General features: G+C 60.6%; 2 protein-coding genes across 7 annotated transcripts; both read left to right on the forward strand.

The window, feature by feature from the left end:
* Positions 1–268: 268 nt before the first annotated feature.
* On the forward strand, positions 269–8211 carry LOC116964630 (junctional adhesion molecule-like). Of its 5 annotated transcripts, none has more exons than XM_033004956.2 (8): positions 269–1231; positions 3835–3883; positions 5203–5366; positions 5761–5986; positions 6147–6276; positions 6627–6687; positions 7341–7436; positions 7641–8211. In XM_033004956.2, the coding sequence occupies exons 2-8, from the start codon at positions 3841–3843 to the stop codon at positions 7800–7802; spliced, it is 882 nt and encodes a 293-aa protein (XP_032860847.1). In that variant the 5' UTR covers positions 269–1231; positions 3835–3840; the 3' UTR covers positions 7803–8211. The 5 variants fall into 5 exon arrangements, with proteins under 5 accessions (XP_032860847.1, XP_032860776.1, XP_032860622.1 ...); XM_033004885.2 differs by having other exon boundaries at positions 270–1361; XM_033004731.2 differs by lacking the exon at positions 269–1231 and having other exon boundaries at positions 3600–3883; positions 7641–7836; positions 8066–8211.
* Positions 8212–9918: 1707 nt separating this feature from the next.
* On the forward strand, positions 9919–16562 carry SCN2B (sodium voltage-gated channel beta subunit 2). 2 transcript variants are annotated; one of them, XM_033005130.2, is made up of 4 exons: positions 9919–10339; positions 13164–13330; positions 13746–13956; positions 14136–16562. In XM_033005130.2, exons 1-4 carry the CDS (start codon positions 10270–10272, stop codon positions 14333–14335), a joined length of 648 nt encoding a protein of 215 aa, XP_032861021.1. In that variant the 5' UTR covers positions 9919–10269; the 3' UTR covers positions 14336–16562. The 2 variants fall into 2 exon arrangements, with proteins under 2 accessions (XP_032861021.1, XP_042656441.1); XM_042800507.1 differs by lacking the exon at positions 9919–10339 and adding an exon at positions 10793–12103.
* Positions 16563–17252: the final 690 nt, after the last annotated feature.

A 17252-nucleotide genomic window follows, 5' to 3' on the forward strand; every position in this document is an offset into this window, starting at 1 on the left:
TTCAGAATGGGATTTGGTATGAGAAGAATGCTGATAACACACTGATGTTTTCAGTTGCTGCTGAAAGATCAAGGACTCTCCAACTGCCCGTGTCCTGCCCGTGCGCAGGTGCACGAGAGGCTGGGAGGGAGCACGGCCAGAGCACCGTCCCAAATTGGCCAATGGCACGTTCCATATCATGTAACGTTTTGCCCAGTACAGAGAGGAGGGTCGGCTGGGAAAGGGGGGGGCTTGCTTTCGCTTCCAGGATTGTGGTTTTGGGATCTTGGCTTTTCCGGGATTGCTAGCTGGGAACTGGCTGGGTATCAGTCAGTGGGTGGAGAGCAATTGCATTGGGCGTTACCCGTTTGTACTTTCTCGTATTACTGTCTTATTTTATTTCAATTATTAAACTGTTCTTAACCTACGAGTCTCCCTCCCCTGGCCCCTCCAATTCTCTCCCCCATCCCCTGGGCAGGGGAGGGCGAGCAAGCGGCTGCATGTTGTTTGGCTGCCGGCTGGGTTTGAACCCTGACACTCTGCTAGCTGTATGGAAGTTGCTCTGTGTACCATTACAAGCACTGACACTAGGGTAGAGAGCAGTGATTGCTGTGGTACTCCAGAGGAAGAGGAAGGATGAAAACACGCTTTCAAAGTGACTGGCGGTGGTGGTGCCAGCTGAAAGCAGTCCCTGCTGTGTATCTTGTCTGTGTTTCGAAAGGGTGCAGCTGACTACGCTGTGAGAAGCGTGTTGGCAGGGGCCCTGTGCCCGTAAGATGCCTGCTACCCTCTGGCCCTGATAGCACCAACAGTAAGGCTCAGCGAAGTCACTCGGTGTTGCTTGCTGCTGATACCTCATCAGGACGAGATGCAGGCCGAAGGAGCCGTGGTTCTTTAACCAGCTCTGATCCCCCAGAACAAGCCGGGAGGGAGCACAGGCTGCAAAAGCGTCACTTGCCAAGAATCTCTCCGTTCTTGACTTCTCACACAATGACTGGTCGCGTCGCTCTGCCGCGATGGAAGGACTGGGACTGAGCCACATCTTGTGCCTATGAAGTGTCTTCTCCTTATGAAGCTGCATACCCATCATCTGCTCTCAGGCACACGCATCTCTAGTTCTTCTCGCCTCTCCGTGACAGTCCCTTCTGCATTGTGATGTGTCAGTACCTCAATCTAGTTCTTCACTTCCTCTTGCAAGCTGAAAGTGACCACCAAACTGAATCTGAAATTAAAGAGCCGAAACCAAAGACTGGTAAGTAAGACAAATGTCTTGCACGTACGACCTCAAGACGATTTAGCAAATAATTCTTTTAGATACTCCAAATTAGTCACCGAAGAACCCTTCACGCAAGAGGCAAGTTGACTGCCCCAAACCCCACAGGGTGAGTATTTTTGCCATATTTGCATTTTTTTTTTTTTTTTTTGCCTTTCCTGAAAAAAGAACTAGGGAAACATAGAAGTGCTGAAGATTCAGATACAATGTGCAAAAGTAGCAACATGTGAAGGCAGTACAGTACCTACGTATTTTTTTTTCCCAGTCTGTTTAGTCAAGGTGGTTATCCCGTGGAAGGATTTGGGTATGTCAGCACCGTAATACACAGAGCAGCCTGGGTGAGTGGGTGCTGTCTTCAGCTGGTGCACGCACAGCACCCACTTGCTGGTGCATGTCGCAGAGAGAGACCCTGCAAAAAGGTGTTCCCAGACCGGACCGGACCAGAACTTATTCTGAGAAATAGGGTAACGAGTCCAGGAAGGATTTGATGCCAAAGAAGGACCAGAGCCTCAGTAGCTCAGCTGCAGAGAACTTTTGAAGTTCTGAGTGTAGATATCCCAGTACACAGGCTTCTGTGTGCTGAGGGCTTCTGTTTTTTTACGCTGGCTTCTATTTTGGGTCCTGCGTGGGGGTGGTCGTAGGAGGGTGTAGCTCTGCTTGAGTTCTACAGCTTTTGGCAGTATAGCTGGAAAGTAGGATGCTTTGGCCTGCTGCACTGAGATACACTGCACCAGCTGAGAGCTTTGGAGCTAGGCATGACTTTTGCTGTGCTTGTAGGTTGTGTGTGCACAAGTGCAGGTTGTACAGCAAACTGTGTCATGGCAGGGCTGCAAACAGTGGAGTCAAACCACACAGCTCTCCCCTGCACCTCCAAAAAACCCAACCCTCCAACGCATCGTGTTTTTTGAAAGGCAGATTTGAGAGCGTTCCAGAAGGCTTGCTGCCACTTTTCAGGATTTGGTTTGTGAAAAGGGGAGCGCAATGGAGGGCAGAGGAGGCTCTACATCACTGACTGCAGGCAAGAACACTGTGAACTGACTGGAAAGTCACAGTGACTGTTTCTCAGCCTAGAACAGACCTGCGGGTCCCCCAGCAGCTCATTCTGGGCCTCTAATCCCTGTCTGAGCCTGTCTCAGGGTGTTTCTGAGCTTTCTTTGCAGAGTGAAATATATTTGGAAAGAAAGAGGCAGTAGCAGTCGTGCCTGGCCATGCAGAGAGATGGAAGCTCTCCTAGGGGATGAGCCGAGGTGGGGAGGAGGCCTCCTCTGCTCCCTGCTCGCGCTCTGCAGAGCTGCAGTAGCTGTTCCTGCGGCTCCGTGGTGCGTGCACGGAGCTGGCACGTCCCCTCTCACCCCCCTGCTGCCCTTTGCACCCGGTGGTACTGTCACCGTCCGTTCTGCGTGGAGTGCCAAACACCTAGGCGCTGCCCCGGGAAACTTGCTACCCCACGACCACAGGTCTGTCGCTGTGGCTTTCTGCTCCACAGCACTGAAGGGAGCTGTGGCTCTCAGAGCGATAGGAACAATGGCAGATGTTCACATATTTACTCTAACTCCTTTCATGGCTGTTTCTTGGGGAGAAATATCTGGGACCTTTTCCAAGCCTTACTGAAGCTGGCCTAGAGATCCTCTGACTGGCACAACGGAGGAAAAACGGGGGAAGCTAGCAAGGTTTCAGAGATGATTCAGCTCTCGTTGGCTATTTCTGCAGTAAAAAATGCATGTATTGGAAAACATGTGCTGGTAATGGCAGCCTCAAATTCAGCTGTAACGTGCAGGTTCTCCAAGTGGGAGGGCTTCTCTCAATAACTTGCTGCCCTTAAATATGTTTATCACTTTTGAATGGGAGTAGCTTTGAATCCTGGAGCAGAGACACAGCAAGCAGGGTACTGACTTTTGCCTTCCTGTGATTCACCTGTGAACACTGGCTGGCATATTCCTGATGATGACAGCCAGTCCTTCCTCGGGCTGCAGGATATGTATACAATCTGGCTTTGCTTCGAGAGCTGTGTAGCAGGTCAAACTGAATACAGTGACCAAACATGACACTGTCTGACCAGACCCTGAAGGGTTCCAGCAAAAGTTCTCACCGCAGGCAGCACCCTGGAGCAAGGGGGCTATTTCTAGAGTAAGGGGTGTGTGGTTTTAGGACCAAACTTTTTGGAGTATGTAGTGGAAAAAACGTCCCATTGCTTTCTGAGCAGAGCTAACATCTATGAACATCTCAGTTCAGATGCTAGACACTCGACCCCCAAGCCACTGGAAAGATTCATTACTTAAGGGAAAATGCAAAGGTGTTTCAGGCTGAGTCCTGCCCCCTTCGCTCTCTCTTCCTCTCCAGAGCTCAGAGCAGTCTCAAACCGGCCAGAGACCTATCTGACATCTGTGCTCCACTGGGTTTCGGGCTCCCAGCTGGGATTGTGGCTAACTTGAGAGCCTGACCGTCCAGGCAGCAAAGACTGTGTCCCTCTCCAGAACTGAGGGAAGTCTTTTTCTGACCTTGGGGTTCAGTTCAGTTGCAAGTTTTTGGCGTTCTGCCCCAGGGGAAACTGATGCATGCGTCACCTCTGCTGTTCTTTTCAGAATAAGATGAAGGTGTTGCTGTGCCTGACTCTGATGCTGACATGGCTGGGTAAGCTGTAAGTCGTGCTGGTGCTTTTACTTACCTCGCCTGCTTTCCCCTCTGCCTTTGTGGAAAGACCCATCAGTTCCTCTCTTCCTGCAGTGGGAACCCCTTGGGGTTTCCCAGGCACAGGGAGCTGGCAGCAGTAAGTGGGCTTCTGGGTCCCAGTAACTCCTCTGGTCTCGGGGTGCTGCATATTCCCTTCCTGCAGAGCTCACACATACAGAGGCCTCAAAGTGCGACGGCCTCCCTGGCTGGAGCCCTGTGCTTGGCTCTGCTGAAGGCAGCTGGCTCCCCTGGGCTTCTCCACTGGCAAATCTCTGTCATTTTCAGCTCCACAGCTGGTCAAGGCCAAAAGAGACCTGTTTGGGAAGCTGTAGCACTTTGCATTTATTATTTACAGGGCATCAGACAAGTACTTGGTGCTTCGCCAGGCCCCAGCCCTCAGGGGCTTGTGGACAGAGTGAGCAGCGTGGCTAAGGCACCAGGAAAAGTCTACCTGTCCGAGCAGCTCCCGCTGAATCGCCTCACCCTCTTCTTGACAAACAAGTGCCAGAGCCTCAGCTGCTGCTCCTGCCAGGTTTTGCCAGTGCAGACTCTGGGGCATGCAGGGTTTCTTTTGATGAGCTCCGGGGACATTTTCTGCCCCGCTTGTTTCCCCTTCCTGCTGCATGCTTTGCAGCCCGCCACGTTGGCAGCTGCTTCGTGCCGGTTATGTCAGCTCTGTGCTCTTTGATGTGCCTCTGTTTTGTTTGTTGTTTTTTTTTTTTGTTTTTTTTTTTTTTTTTCCCCACTGTCCAGCATCTCTAGAAACCCTAAGCAGTAGTTATGTGGGCAGACAAGTCCCAGCCCAGGTCAGGAGCCTGTGAGCAAGGGGTAAGGAAGCCAAATGGGCAGGTTGTGAAAGAGGAACTGAAATTCGTGTGAAGCGGTTGAATTGCCCCTGGCCTGGTGTAGATGAGAGCGGCACTGGTTCTCCCAGCCGGTGACTCACAGGAGCAACCCTGCAGGAGCTGCAGGCTTTGGCTTGGAGACGCAGAGGGCTGGGGTTGTGCTTCCCCACTTCCCTTCTGCGCGGCTTGTTCAGCAAGCGCAGCAGCCCTCGGTCTGGCGGCTGGGAGGATGTGCTGCCCCGCATCCCCGGCACGCCAAACGCAGGGGTCAGGGAGAGGCTTTGCCCGCACAGGGAGCAGAGCCTCCCCGTTGCGTTCTGGACTGGTCAGTGCCGTTAGCCCCAGGCTTATCTGGAGAGGAGATATCTATGGGGACAGGCAGGCTGCATCCGGCCGTCCTCTCTGGACTCATCCTGCTGTCCTTGTCCCTGGCAGAGCGATGCAGCGGGTGGGTTGGCTGGGTGTTCACGGAGCCTCAGCTTCGAGCCAGCGCTGGGGACTCTGTCCTGCTGCAGTGCCTCTTCCTAGACCCAGTGGCCAAGGGCTGGACGATGGCCAAGGTGGACTGGCTGCGCACAGCAGGAGCCGGCACGCAGAAGGTGGGTCGGGACCAGGGGGTGGCTGGTTGGAGCGGTGCACGGGGGCGAGTGGCAGGGGAGGGTGGGCAGGGCAGCCTCGCTGCTCTCCGGAGCCTGCGGGGAAGCCTGCCTGGCCCGGGCCAGGCCTTGAGAGGAAGAAAGTTCCCCCGTGGGGCAGTGGGGACCTCCGCCGCACCCCGTGGTCCCACGCCATGGGGGGAACCACAGCACCGGGTGCTGCGTCCTGGGGCTTTCCAAGAGAGCGTGGGAATGAGCTGGGCTGCCGTGCGTGGCGAGTGCTCCGCGGGGAGAGGGAGGGAGCGTGGGTCTGAGGGCTCTTGAGCAGGGAAGGCACACAGGGCAGTGCCCTCCGCTGGGCTCCCTTCACCCCCCGATGCCATCTGTGCCCCGGCAGGAGGAGATGGTGTTTTATTACTACAGCAACCATAGCATCCCTGTGGGCCGTTTCCGGGACCGGGCGCAGTGGCAAGGGGACATCTCCCGCTGGGATGGCTCTATCCAGCTGCAGGATGTACAGGTGAACGACAGTGGCACATATGTGTGTGAGATCCGGCTGCTCCAGCGCAGCAGCATCTTCAAGAACCACACGGTGCTGCACGTCAGTCCCACGGGACAGAGAGGTACGTGCGCTGTGACGGCTCCCATCTCCTGTCACCCTGTTTGGCCCCACGCAGAGGGGCTGCAGAGGCGCTGGGCGGCTCTCAGACCTGCCAGCGCAATTTTTCTGGAGTAGGGCTGGGGTCCCTGTGTGTACCATCTCCTGGCTTGGTGTCTCCCCAGCAGGACGAGGAGCAGCAGATGCCCAGGACTCTGCGGCCCCGGGCGACTCTGGGCTTTGGCCTGTGACTGTGGGCTGTGGCTGTGTGGCCGTTGTGCTGGCTTTCCTGGCCGGACTCAGCCTGAGGAAGAGGTACCAACGCTAGCTGTGGGTTTATGGGGCTGAGCAAAGCACCTCCTTGCAGCCTTCCTGCACTGTTCTCCCTGGCCAAGCACTAGCCTGACCTGCCCGAAGCAGAGCTGGAGCTGCGGGAGCCGGAGGGGTCATCACCCGGGATAACGCCGGGGTGCGGACTCCTGCTGCCCTCTGCTGTCGTGCTGTCCTGGCCGGTCCCCGCTTTGCTCCCAAACCTCCTGGGCTCCCAGCGTGCCAGCAGCGGGGATGGCCTGGCCGAGGCGTGTGCACAGAGGGAGGGCAGGAACAGGAGGAGTAGGCAGCGATGCTTCTTGCCGGAGATGACACCACCGTTGCCTTCCCTCAAGGTCTGCAGCCAACACGGCCCTGGAGAGAACTGGAAATGGCGACAGCAAGAGCAAAGCAGAGGTGAGAACTGAGGCTGAACCCAGTGGAGGGGAGTGTGTACACCGCCACAACCCAGGGGAGCCCAAGAGATGGAGAAGGGGAGGGATGGGGCACGTGGGGCTGCAGGGTGGGCACGGAGCACCCGCGCCTGTGCGCACACCCACCCGTGCCGCGTGGCCAGCCCCCCCAGCCAGCACACAGGAGAGCTGCGGGCTCCTCGCTGTGCCGCCGGCTGCGTGTGCGGGTGGTGCTTGGAACGCGGCCCGGGTCCTGCCGTTTCATTTGGCGTGCGGTTCCGAGGAGGTGCTGATGGAGCAAATGCTCCCGCAGCCGAATGCCTCGGAGCCGAGAGGCTTGGCAGAGGGAGATGGGGTTCTGGGCCACGGCCTCCCCCTGAGGCTGAAGCCAGGGTCATCCTCATGCAGAACAGTTGCTGTCTCACCACTAGCTAAGGCTGTGTGTCCTCGGGAGACAGAGGGGTCACTGACATGGGGTGTATGGGCACAGGGCTGGGGATGCTGAGGGAGGAGATCCCGCACTGGCCAAGCACAAGGTGCTGTTCGCTAGCCAGCCGTGGCTGTGACTCCCAGTGCTAGTCCTGTGACTGAGGTAAGGTAGCCCTCCTGTATTTGGGGGCTGCTCGTTTCCAAGTGTCCTTGCTCTCCCCCTTGTAGGAAGCGCTTTACTCCTCAATCCCTGGAGCTGATGTTCCCAAGGCTGAACAGGATGCAGGGAAGAAGAAGAGAGCTGAGGAGACCTACATAACCATGGTGAGGAGGGGAGCGTGGGCAGGGTGTGCAGCTGTAGGGCTGGTGTGACCCCCTCCATCACCGCCCCCCTCCCCAGGATGACGGCATCCAGAGCCTGACCCCTCACTCCCCACCCCGGACAGCAGCATCCCTTGCCTCCTGCCCGCTCCGAATGGGCCCCGATACCTGCAGCAAGACTCACTCCCTGTGCCTTGCTCCCTGCAGCACCCTTCTCCCTTCCGGGATAATGGCATCTACGTGGAGCTGTCCAAGAGGGTGATCCCTGCGGAATGGATGGGAGAGGGGAGACAGGGTGATGGACAAAGCGAGGAACCCCACAGCAGACCAGAGGCGGCACTTCCCTGGGCTCCAGAGGGGGAGAAATAGCCGTGCTGGGGGACAGAAGCCCCTTCACCAGCAGGTGTGTGCAAGACAGCTTTGTTCCTGGCCAGCACGGCGCTGCTGTCAGCCCTTCCTCAAAGAAGTGGTGCCACTTCCCCACATGCACCAGGCAAGAGCCACTGCCGGGGCTTGCACACCCCGGTTGTCTGCTGGGGGACCAGGGGAGATAGGGCGCGCTGGCTTTGGTCTCCTGGTCTCTGGAGCGGGGCACAGCCTCCCTGCTCTGGCTTTGATCCTGGTCTGTACAGCTCCAGATCCCGAGATAACGATCTCCAAGGAGAGCCTGGTGGTGGAAGGAAGGGGGAGATGCAGCAGGAGCCGTGCAGGCGTGCCAATGGTGGCTTCTGGAGATAATAAAACTCAGGGAGTCTTCCTTGTCCCTGCCTTCCTTTTACCTCCTGCTGCAGCGTGTAATGTCCAAGTGTACCAAAACCGCCTGGCCCAGGGCCTGGGAGCACCTGCACCCACGTGCAGCGTGGCACACAGCACCCACGCCTGCCCCGCCGGCTCCAGGGAGCCGCAAAGCCAACGGGGCCGCGCAGCGGGTCCCTCGGCAGGGGCTGCGCTGAGCCCCGCTGCTGCCCCGGCTCTGCGGGGGGATGGCGGGGAGAGGGGCAGGCTCCACGGGCAGTGGGGTCCCCCACGTGTGTGCGTGCTCACGCATGTGTCCCACGCACCAGCCGCTCGGGTGAGCGTCTCCCCGTGCCCCCTGGCCTCGCTGGCCTGGCCGGGGGGAGTCCAGCGGGCTCCCCGGGGCCCGTCTCGGGGTGCGCTGGCTGGTCCCCGCGCTATATATAGATGCTTGACACCTCCATGTGCGGAGCGGGAGCTGCTGGGGCTCTGCACCGGGAGACTGCAGCAGCCTGCGCCGGGCTGCAGTCCTTGGTTTCACGTTGACACCCTACTCTCTTTTCCTGGATGAAGCCAAGCGACGGGGGTTGCAGGAGGATTTGGCCACCGGAGCTGCTTTCGGGTTGTTGGGGGTCACGTACAGCCTCTGCTGCCTTTGCGGGGTTGGGGGACCCGTGCCGGCCGAGCAGAGCGTGCTCTGCCTGCCCAGCGTGGTTGGGAAACTGTGCTCTGTGTGTGCAGTGTTTGCGAAGCGGGTTGTGTGTGTTCACCCTGACGCTTCTCTGACGCCTTCTCTCCTGGCTGCCCTGTTTCCCCTCCTGGAGCTTTTTGGGGAGCAGAGCACCTCTGCGTCCCTCCTGCCTCCCCGTTGCCCCGTCCCCTCCTCCCCAGGACTCTGGTGCACAGGAACTGAGATGTCCTATGGCTCCAGGGCACCCCTCGCCTTCCTCCTCCTCACTGATGCTGCTGCAGCAAACCCCACCATCCTGCGTCCAGCAGCATGAGAACTCAGTGGCTGACCGGCTGCTGTCACTGGCTCTCTGGTCTCCATGGGATCATGTTTTCTCCTTCCTGCACCCATCCCTGCAGCCTGAATCCAGGCTTCGAGTCCATGGCCCAAAGGCTTCCTTGGCCAATGCTGCGAAGGGGACCAAGGACCTTCTCCAGCGCTGTGACTGCTGGGTGGAGCCTCCCTATCCCGAGCGCTGGATGAAGAGAGGGTGTTGCCCTGGGGTAGCATGCTGCTGGGGAAGGGAAAAGGTGCTGGCAGAGTCTGGCACCCCTGGGAAGCGAGGGGGCTGCCTTCGCACCAGCAAGGGTGCAGACAGGCGCACCAGGAGCGACTCTACCTGCTGCAGGCTGCCTGCCCGTGGCTGTGCCTCCTCCTGGGCATCCTGGCCGGGCTTGCTGTTCCGGCTGCCTCCTTAGGACCCTCTGCCCTTCCCAGGCCAGACCAGTTCCTCTGTTCTCTGCCTGGCTTCAGGAGGGCATTTCCAACGTTCCTGGACCCTCAAGAGTGGGATCTGCTGCTGTGAACGGCATGAGCAGGGCTGGGTTTCCAGCCTCCAACGGGGCAGAGGTGACACATCTGCATGCCACCGCTGAAATCAGGGGGCTGCAGGGGTCAGGGGAACCCTCAGGGTCAGGCCCGTGCTGTGAGGCACTGGCCCCATCCCTGACATCCTGGGGGGAAGAGGAACCCCTGAGCACTGCTTGCCCCAACAGCAAATTGGCACGGCCAGAGGGAATCCCAGCAGAAGCCGGTTCCTCCTCTGTCTGGGGCTCGGCACGCTGCAGGAGACGCTCTGCGACAGCCCACGACCAGACCCCGGAGCACGGAGCAGGAGCGCCAGGAGCGTTCGCCTTCTGTTCAGGGGAAAATTTTTCCGCCCTCCCACTTCCCCTGCTGAAATCCACCAACCATAGCATTTACTGATTTTTTCGATCCAGCACCGCTCCAGCCAGCCATATTGGGCTGTGGAAATAAAGCAGCTCTAATGTTATATGTCACCTGCAAATAAGCCGGGCGTTCGAAAAAAGCAAACCACCACCACAATCCACACCAACACCAGGTCCTCTCCATACACAAAAGTCCTTCAAAATGAGCCCGGAAGCTTGGCTCCCGCAGCCCACCTTGTTCCTCACTGGCCTCAGCTTGCTCCTCTCGCTGGGTAAGTGCCGACTTGACCCCTTGCATGCACACGGCTGTCAGGGGAGAGCGCCCAGGCTGGGGAGAAACACCCTCTCTGGCCAGGAGCCCCCTCCCCACATCCCAGCCCCGAGAAGCCCCTCCTGTTGCTGGGGAAGCAGCGAGCCAGTGAGAGATGCTGTGCCGCAGGGACGGGGATGCAGGTGGTCCGAAATGCACCCCGCTGAAATCCGCCGGCCGGGGTGACCTGCTTTTAGGCAGGATGGGGGGGTACGGTGCACCTGCATCTTCTCTTAACAAATCCGCGCATCCTGCTTGCTGGAGGTTTTGTCTAAGCGCGAGGCTGTTTGCATGCCAGGCAGGGGTGTGGGCTGCAGCGGGGGGAGAGGGGGCAGCTCTGGCTTTGCCACGCTGCGACGGCGGCGGCTGGTGGGCTGCGGGTGGCTTGCGACTGTCCTTTGGTGTGTGGCTGGCTGCTGGGGCGGCAGGCTCTGGGCTGGCGGTGCTGCATGGGCTGGGGGGGCACTGTGGACTCTGCATTTCTGCCCTGCCCTGGAGCCAGCAGTGTGTGTCAGCAGCTTTGGCTCTATATTGATCAGAAACAGGAACGCATCACCTCTTTGAAGTGCTGTTCACACTGTCCTGGGGCTCCTGGTGGGCTGCCTTTGCTTTAGGAGAGAGGCTGGGAAATGGAGGGTACAAAGCCCAGCGAGGTTCGCTTTAGAGGCTGCCTGTAATTTTACCCACCCCGAGCCCTGGGTGCAGGGTGTCGTGTGACAGAGCGTTTGGGAGCACGGAAGGACACAGCCTGGAGAGTCGCTCCCAGGGATTTTAGCAGTTTCTTTCCTCACCTCTGTCGTCCCCCGGCGCTGGGTGCCCAGGGCAGTGGCAGAGTTGAGACCTGTGCCCATAGGTGCTCCCAGGACACGTGCCTATCGCGTGCTGGCTGCTGGCGAGGACCCTCCGGCTGCGGTACGGTCCTGCCATACCAAGCAGCACAGCAAAGCCCAGGCTGGGGCTGCCCTGGCGCTGCAGAGCCTGGGGGAGCTCCTGGGGGCACCCCAGCCCTCTGCAGAGCCCTGGGGCACCCCGAGGGTGCAGCACCAAGCCACAGCACCCAACGGCAGGCACAGAGGGCATAGTGCCAGGGCTGCCGGGCGCTTGAGCCAGTGCTTCTCTGCAGGGACCCCTCCAACCAGGCCTGCTGGGCTGTGAAGGGTCCTCCTGGGACAGGCAGGCTCCTGGATCTTCTCTCCCTCCCCCTACAAGGTTTTCTTGCAAGCATCTAAGGGGGTGGGCTGCGATGGGGCAGCAAGGCTGGGACACCGGCTCGGGCCTGGACCCTTCTTCCTTCCTTGGGTGCTGCGACTCGTCCCCCATGTACCAGCTCTCCCCATCCCTGCCCCCCAGCACCCTGTGGGGAGCCCTCCCTGTGCTGGGGCTGGAGGGAGGATGCTCGCCTCAGCTGCCAGCGTGAGGAGGGAGCCATCTCCAGGGGCTCGGCCATACCTGGAGGGCACCCCTCTGCCTCCAGAGAGCTGGCCTCAGGATGCTGCTGGTTCGCACCTCGCAGCAAGACCTGTGGCTCGAAACAGCCATGTCTGCAACTTGGAAAAGCCTCTTTTCCCTGGCTGCAGAGCCTGGCCCCTTTCCTGCCCTGCTTGCAGACGGAGTGGATTAGCCAGCGGAGCAGCCTTGACATGCATCCAGCTTGGCCACAGGGCTGGACACAAGAGCACCTCAGGAAGAAGGTTTGAGAGCAAAGAGCAGCAGCCAAAGGGCAGAGGTGAGGTGATCGGAAAAGCACCCGCTGCCAGTGTCACTGTCCCTGCCCTGGGGTGCCACAGCCCCCCTTTACAGTCTCATCCTTCCCAGCAGTCCTGCCAGGGCTCTCCATCCCCGTTCTTGCGGGCTAGTCTTGGAGTTTGCAGCCAGTTGGCTGCCCAGGGGCCTGTCGTGGGTTGCACGCCCTCCCCTTTGCAGGCTGGGGAGAACATGCTGGATGCAGGCACTGGGTTTCAGGTGCTGCTGGGGCAGCCAGCAGACTAGGGGAGCTGCAGGAAAGGAAGAGGGAGCAGGGCACAGACACTTCACCCCTGCCCATGGCCCAGGTGAAATGTCCTGCCCTGTGAGCTGCACTGGGTAACACCCCCCCCTGCTTCTCTGCTACGGCAAGGCCGGGGTGCAGGGACTGCTGTTGTCCCCCCAGGAGTGACTGAGATCTTGACCCGGTCATTCCCAGCTAGAGTATCCTCGAGTGACCACCACTGGGAGCGGGGAGCATCTGCATTCCGCCCACAGCCCCCAGGGGCTGGCCCCGGCAGATCCCAGCCCTCGCCGCTGTAGTGCGTCCTGCCGGGAAGGAAATCTGATGAGCGCAGCCATAAATTTCTCCGCGCATGTGGCGCCGAGCCCTGCATGCTGATGCTGCATTCAGCCCTTTGCATAGCGTTATTGATTCTGCAGCAGGAAAGCCTTGTTTAAGTGCAAGGAGCAGGGCTTGCCTGGAGTCAGCAGAATTTAGCAGCGGGCACAATCAGGGCAGGCATGGCAGAGAGGGGTCATCGGCCCTTGCATAGCAGGGCCAAGGGATGGTGCCAGGGTTGGGGCGGCTCCCCCCTCGTCTCCTGTCGCTGCCGTGCAGGGGAACCCTGGCCCTGGCTGCCCACAGCGTGGTCTGTGTGTGGATGTGCCTGAAAAGCAACACCAGGCCCCAGGCTGAGCTCCGTGCAGCCCACCGGCGAGCAGGGTGGGATGGGGAGACCGGCTCAGCCAGGAGGATGGCTCCTTGTGCCCCCTTTCTAACTCCTCTGCATCTCTGCTCTTGCTCTCTGTGCTTGCGGCAGCACCCACAGGACTGGGCATGGAGGTCATGGCTCCTGCCACCATCAATGCCTTGAATGGCTCCTCCGTGAAGCTCTCCTGCACCTTCAACTCCTGCTACAAGGTGGAGAACAAGCAGTTCTCCCTCAACTGGACGTACCAGGAGTGCAGTAACTGCTCCGAGGAGCTGGTGAGTCTCACCGGGGCTGGGGGGTCTGCTGAGCAGTCCTGAGACCAGCTTGAAGTGGTCGTGCATGTTCCTTGGGGTCCCGAGCTTTCTCCTGATGTGTTCCCCTGTGATCCGGCCCTCCTTCGCCACGGGGAAAATTAGCAACTGACTGGGTAAAGAGCCGGCGGTCAGGGCAGCTGCCCCGGCATGGCAGGACAGGCAGGCGTGCGTGGGGAGAGGCTGCGAGCAGACCCCGTCGCTGGGCGCTGCGGTGGCCAGAGCTGAGCCGGGGCAGGGCTGCTCGGGGGCGAGCGTGCGGCGGGGGGGCACACCCGGGGCGGTACGTGCCAGGGAGGGGGATGCCCGGCTGGGGAAGGCGAGTGCGTGGGGTGCCAAGCACTGTCTCACCTCCTCTCCCACGCGGGGGGCTGCCCAGTTCCTGCAGTTCCGGATGAAGATCATGAATAAGCAGCTGGACCGCTTTGGGAACCGGGTGGAGTTCACGGGGAACCCCACCAAGTACGATGTGTCCTTCACCCTCAAAAATGTGCAGCTGGAGGACGAGGGCACCTACAATTGCTATGTCCTGAACCCCCCGGACCGGCAGCGGGGCCACGCCAGCATCAGCCTGAAGGTGCTCACCAAAGGTAAGTGGTAGAGTGGTGTTCCCTCTGCTGTCAGGCACCCATGGGTGCTGGCTGGCTCCCTGCTCCGCCCCGTGCCCTGCCTTCACCCTGCATTGCGTGTGCAGGGTTTGCTCCCCGTTGCTCCCCCGGCTGCCCCAGGCACAGGCTGTGTGCCCTGAGCCCGTGCCCTGTCTCCCCAGAGCCCCCAAAGCACGACTCAACGGTGGCTGTCATCGTGGGCGCCTCTGTAGGAGGCTTCTTGGCCGTGGTGATCCTGGTGCTGATGGTGGTGAAATGCGTGCGCCGGAAAAAGCAGCAGAGGCTGAACACGGATGACCAGAAGACGGAGGAGGAAGGGAAGACAGATGGCGAAGGCAACCCGGATGAGGGCACCAAGTAACGGCCCCCTGCCCACCCCTCCCTCTTCACCCCTGTACAGCGTGACCCCCTTGATGTGCTTCCCAGAGCGAGGATTTCTGTCTCCCCAGAGCATCCCTCCTTCCATCTAAATACCCAAGCCAGCCTGGAGCAGGGCGCGGAGAGAAGGTGGTCCCCGGAGCCTGGCCGCCCCGGGCAGGGCTGGGGGGGTGGCTGAAGTGCACCGAGGCTGCCCCTGGGGCTGAGCTGGGACCGGCTTGTCCCCTGCTCCCGCTGGGCACGCTGAGAGCCAGAGCACTGTGAGGGACCATGGAGGGGTGTTGGGGACGGGGTGGAACTGGAAAGGGGGGACGAGCGCGGTCCCCATGCACAGAGGGGCTGGAGCAGGGGGTGCCAGGAGGGGCAGAGTGGGGCTGGGCAGCCCCATGCCCAGATATCTGCACCCTGTCCCACTAGAATAAGAGAGCAGGGGCCAGCGGCCAGCAGCCATCTGCCCTGAGGGCCACGTCTCACCCCCGAGGCGCCTCTGCTGTGCCCGGGGCACGGACACTGGTGTACCCGTCCCCGAGGGATCCCCCATAGCTGCCCGTCTCCTCCTTGCAAGCCCTGTGTGCCAGCACTGAGGGTGCTGTGACAAGAAGTTTGTGCTCCTTAGGGACTGTCCCAGTCTGCTCAGAAGCTGGTGGCCGGGTAAATACCATGAGCCCACGTGCTGTCTCTGAGCTTTGCTGGTTTCTGGAGCCGCTAATGGCTCCTGGTGTGTAATGGATGTACCCTTCTGCCTCTTGGGCTATTTTTGGGCCTGAGCATCTCAAGCAAAGGTGCTGGGCTGACTTTTTTGTGCTTTTTTCCTTCTTGGGAAGGGTAATTCTAATGGAAAATGTTCTGCTGATGTGCCAAACCGAGGTGGTGGGGAGCAGCTGCTAGGGACAAAGAGCTGCTGGGAGGAAGCGGAGTTTTGGGGCGCTTGCTGGGAAGGACTGGGCCCAACCGCAGGCCCAGAGGCAGGACAGCTCTGTCACACCCCCCCGCGCAACCCTGCGATGCCGAGGCTGCCTCCTCCAGCCTCCCTGCAGAGCACTGCACAATCCGTAACCGCCACGGCAATGCGCTGCCAGCCCGCCCGGCCGCGGCCCTGCAGTGCCGGCTGCCGCCCGCCTCAGCCCCCTCCACGGTCCGGCGCCTGCCCCGCTTGCAGCAGCTCCCCCGGCGCACCCCGGGAGCTGCCCCGCGCGCTCTGCGCTCCCCTCCGAGCAGCGGCCCGGGCAGCTCGGGGGGGCAAGGGCAGGCGCGAGCGAGCGGTCATCGCGCCTGGTCCCACCCTGCCGCAGGGCAGGGGTGCAGAGAGCCCCAGGGATCGGGGCCGGCGGTTCTGCCTGTCTCGGGCTTGCCGCCTGGCCTTGGGCAAGCCCCTTGCCTCCTGCGCCAGGCTGGTGGGTGAGCTGTGCCTGGCTGCAGTGCGGGGAGCTCGCCCCGGGGCCTCTTCTGGGTCAGACTGGGAAAATGACCCGGGGAAGTGTCCCCTGCCACACCGTGCCCGGGCTTTTCTTCTCCCGTGGCAGGCAGGACGTGGGGCAGGAGAGGGGCCATGCACGGAGCCCCTGAGGCACTGCCCAGGTGACAGCGGTCCCCTGTCACCACGAGCAGCACTGCCAGGGGAGCAGGGAGACCTTTGCCACAGCACCCGCCGCCCAGCGCTGCCGCGTCCCTGCGTGGGTCCCGTCCTGGCCATGCCGCCAGGCCCCGGGGATGAAGGGATGGCCGTGTGCTCCCTGCTCTGCCCCCATCGCTTTCTGCCCCGGCCCCGTGTGCCCTCTCCACCCCGCTCCACCTCGCTGGGCTCCGCGCCGCTCCCCTTCCCCTCTGCAGCAGGAATGCGCCGTGTCTGCCGTGCGGCTTCCCCCTCTTCCCACCGGCTTGGCTGCGCGGGGAGGGCTGGGCTGAGGCTGCCTGCCCCCGCGCACCCCCACGCCGGACGGCTTTGCCCGGGCAGTGCCGGTGGGGAGCCGGCCGCAAGGCTGGTTCCCCGGGGCCGCTGCTGCTCGAGGCTGGGCTGCGTGCGGCTCCACGCGGGACTGAGCTGGCAACTCCGCGGCCAGAGGCCTCCGACTGCTGCACAAGAGCAGCCTTGCATCTGCCTTTCATTTCTTTCATGCACTATCCTTGGATTGCAACTTGCCAATGCATCTGTATGTACATAGCTGTACACAACAGAGAGAATCTCTAAAAATATATATATACACACAGGAGGCGCTGTTATCCGTCATGACTATAGTTTTGGGTTTGCGCCTTCCGATGGGTTTCTTCTGCCAAGCACTCTGCTGAGTGTAGGATGTTTTTATTGCTCTTTGTACAGTTAAACGAACAAAAGAACAACAAAACACAAACTTTGCACTCGACGCTTTTGTGCTGCTGCTGCCTGCTGGAGGGGCAGGACAGGGTCCCCTGTCTCTGCCCTGCCCGTGTGTCTGGCCGGGGGGATGAGAAGGCTCCTGTGTGCCCGGAGCTCGGTCCCGCCGAGGCAGCAGGTTTGCTTTGGGTGCCGAGGGACCCAGGGCAGCCGCCGCAGGGGCAGGTACCGGCAGGGCAGTGCTGGGGGCGGGCGAGTGGCTGGTGCTGCCCGAGCCCTCACGCCCCCAGATTTCAGAGGTGCTCTGCACGGGCTGCAGGAGCTCCGGCTGTACTCCAGGGAGCTGCGCCTTGCCGACTTCCCCACCTCTGCTCCACAGCGAGCTGGGGACGGCGGCTGCTCGGGGCACGGCAGGTAAGGCTCAGCAGGCTCCAGCGGAGCCCAGGGCATGCGCCGGGCAATCGGCGCTCTTAACCCAGCCGCTGTCCATCCTCACAATCCATCAACGCGGTGCAGTTACACCAGAGCAGTGCAGCACTACCAGGGCAGAGCTAACAGGCACATCCATCAATTTACCCACCGTGGAGAC

This window comes from Tyto alba, unplaced genomic scaffold (genome assembly GCF_018691265.1).
Source record: "Tyto alba isolate M040663 unplaced genomic scaffold, T.alba_DEE_v4.0 Super-Scaffold_32, whole genome shotgun sequence".
In the NCBI taxonomy this organism is placed as follows: Eukaryota; Metazoa; Chordata; class Aves; order Strigiformes; family Tytonidae; genus Tyto; species Tyto alba.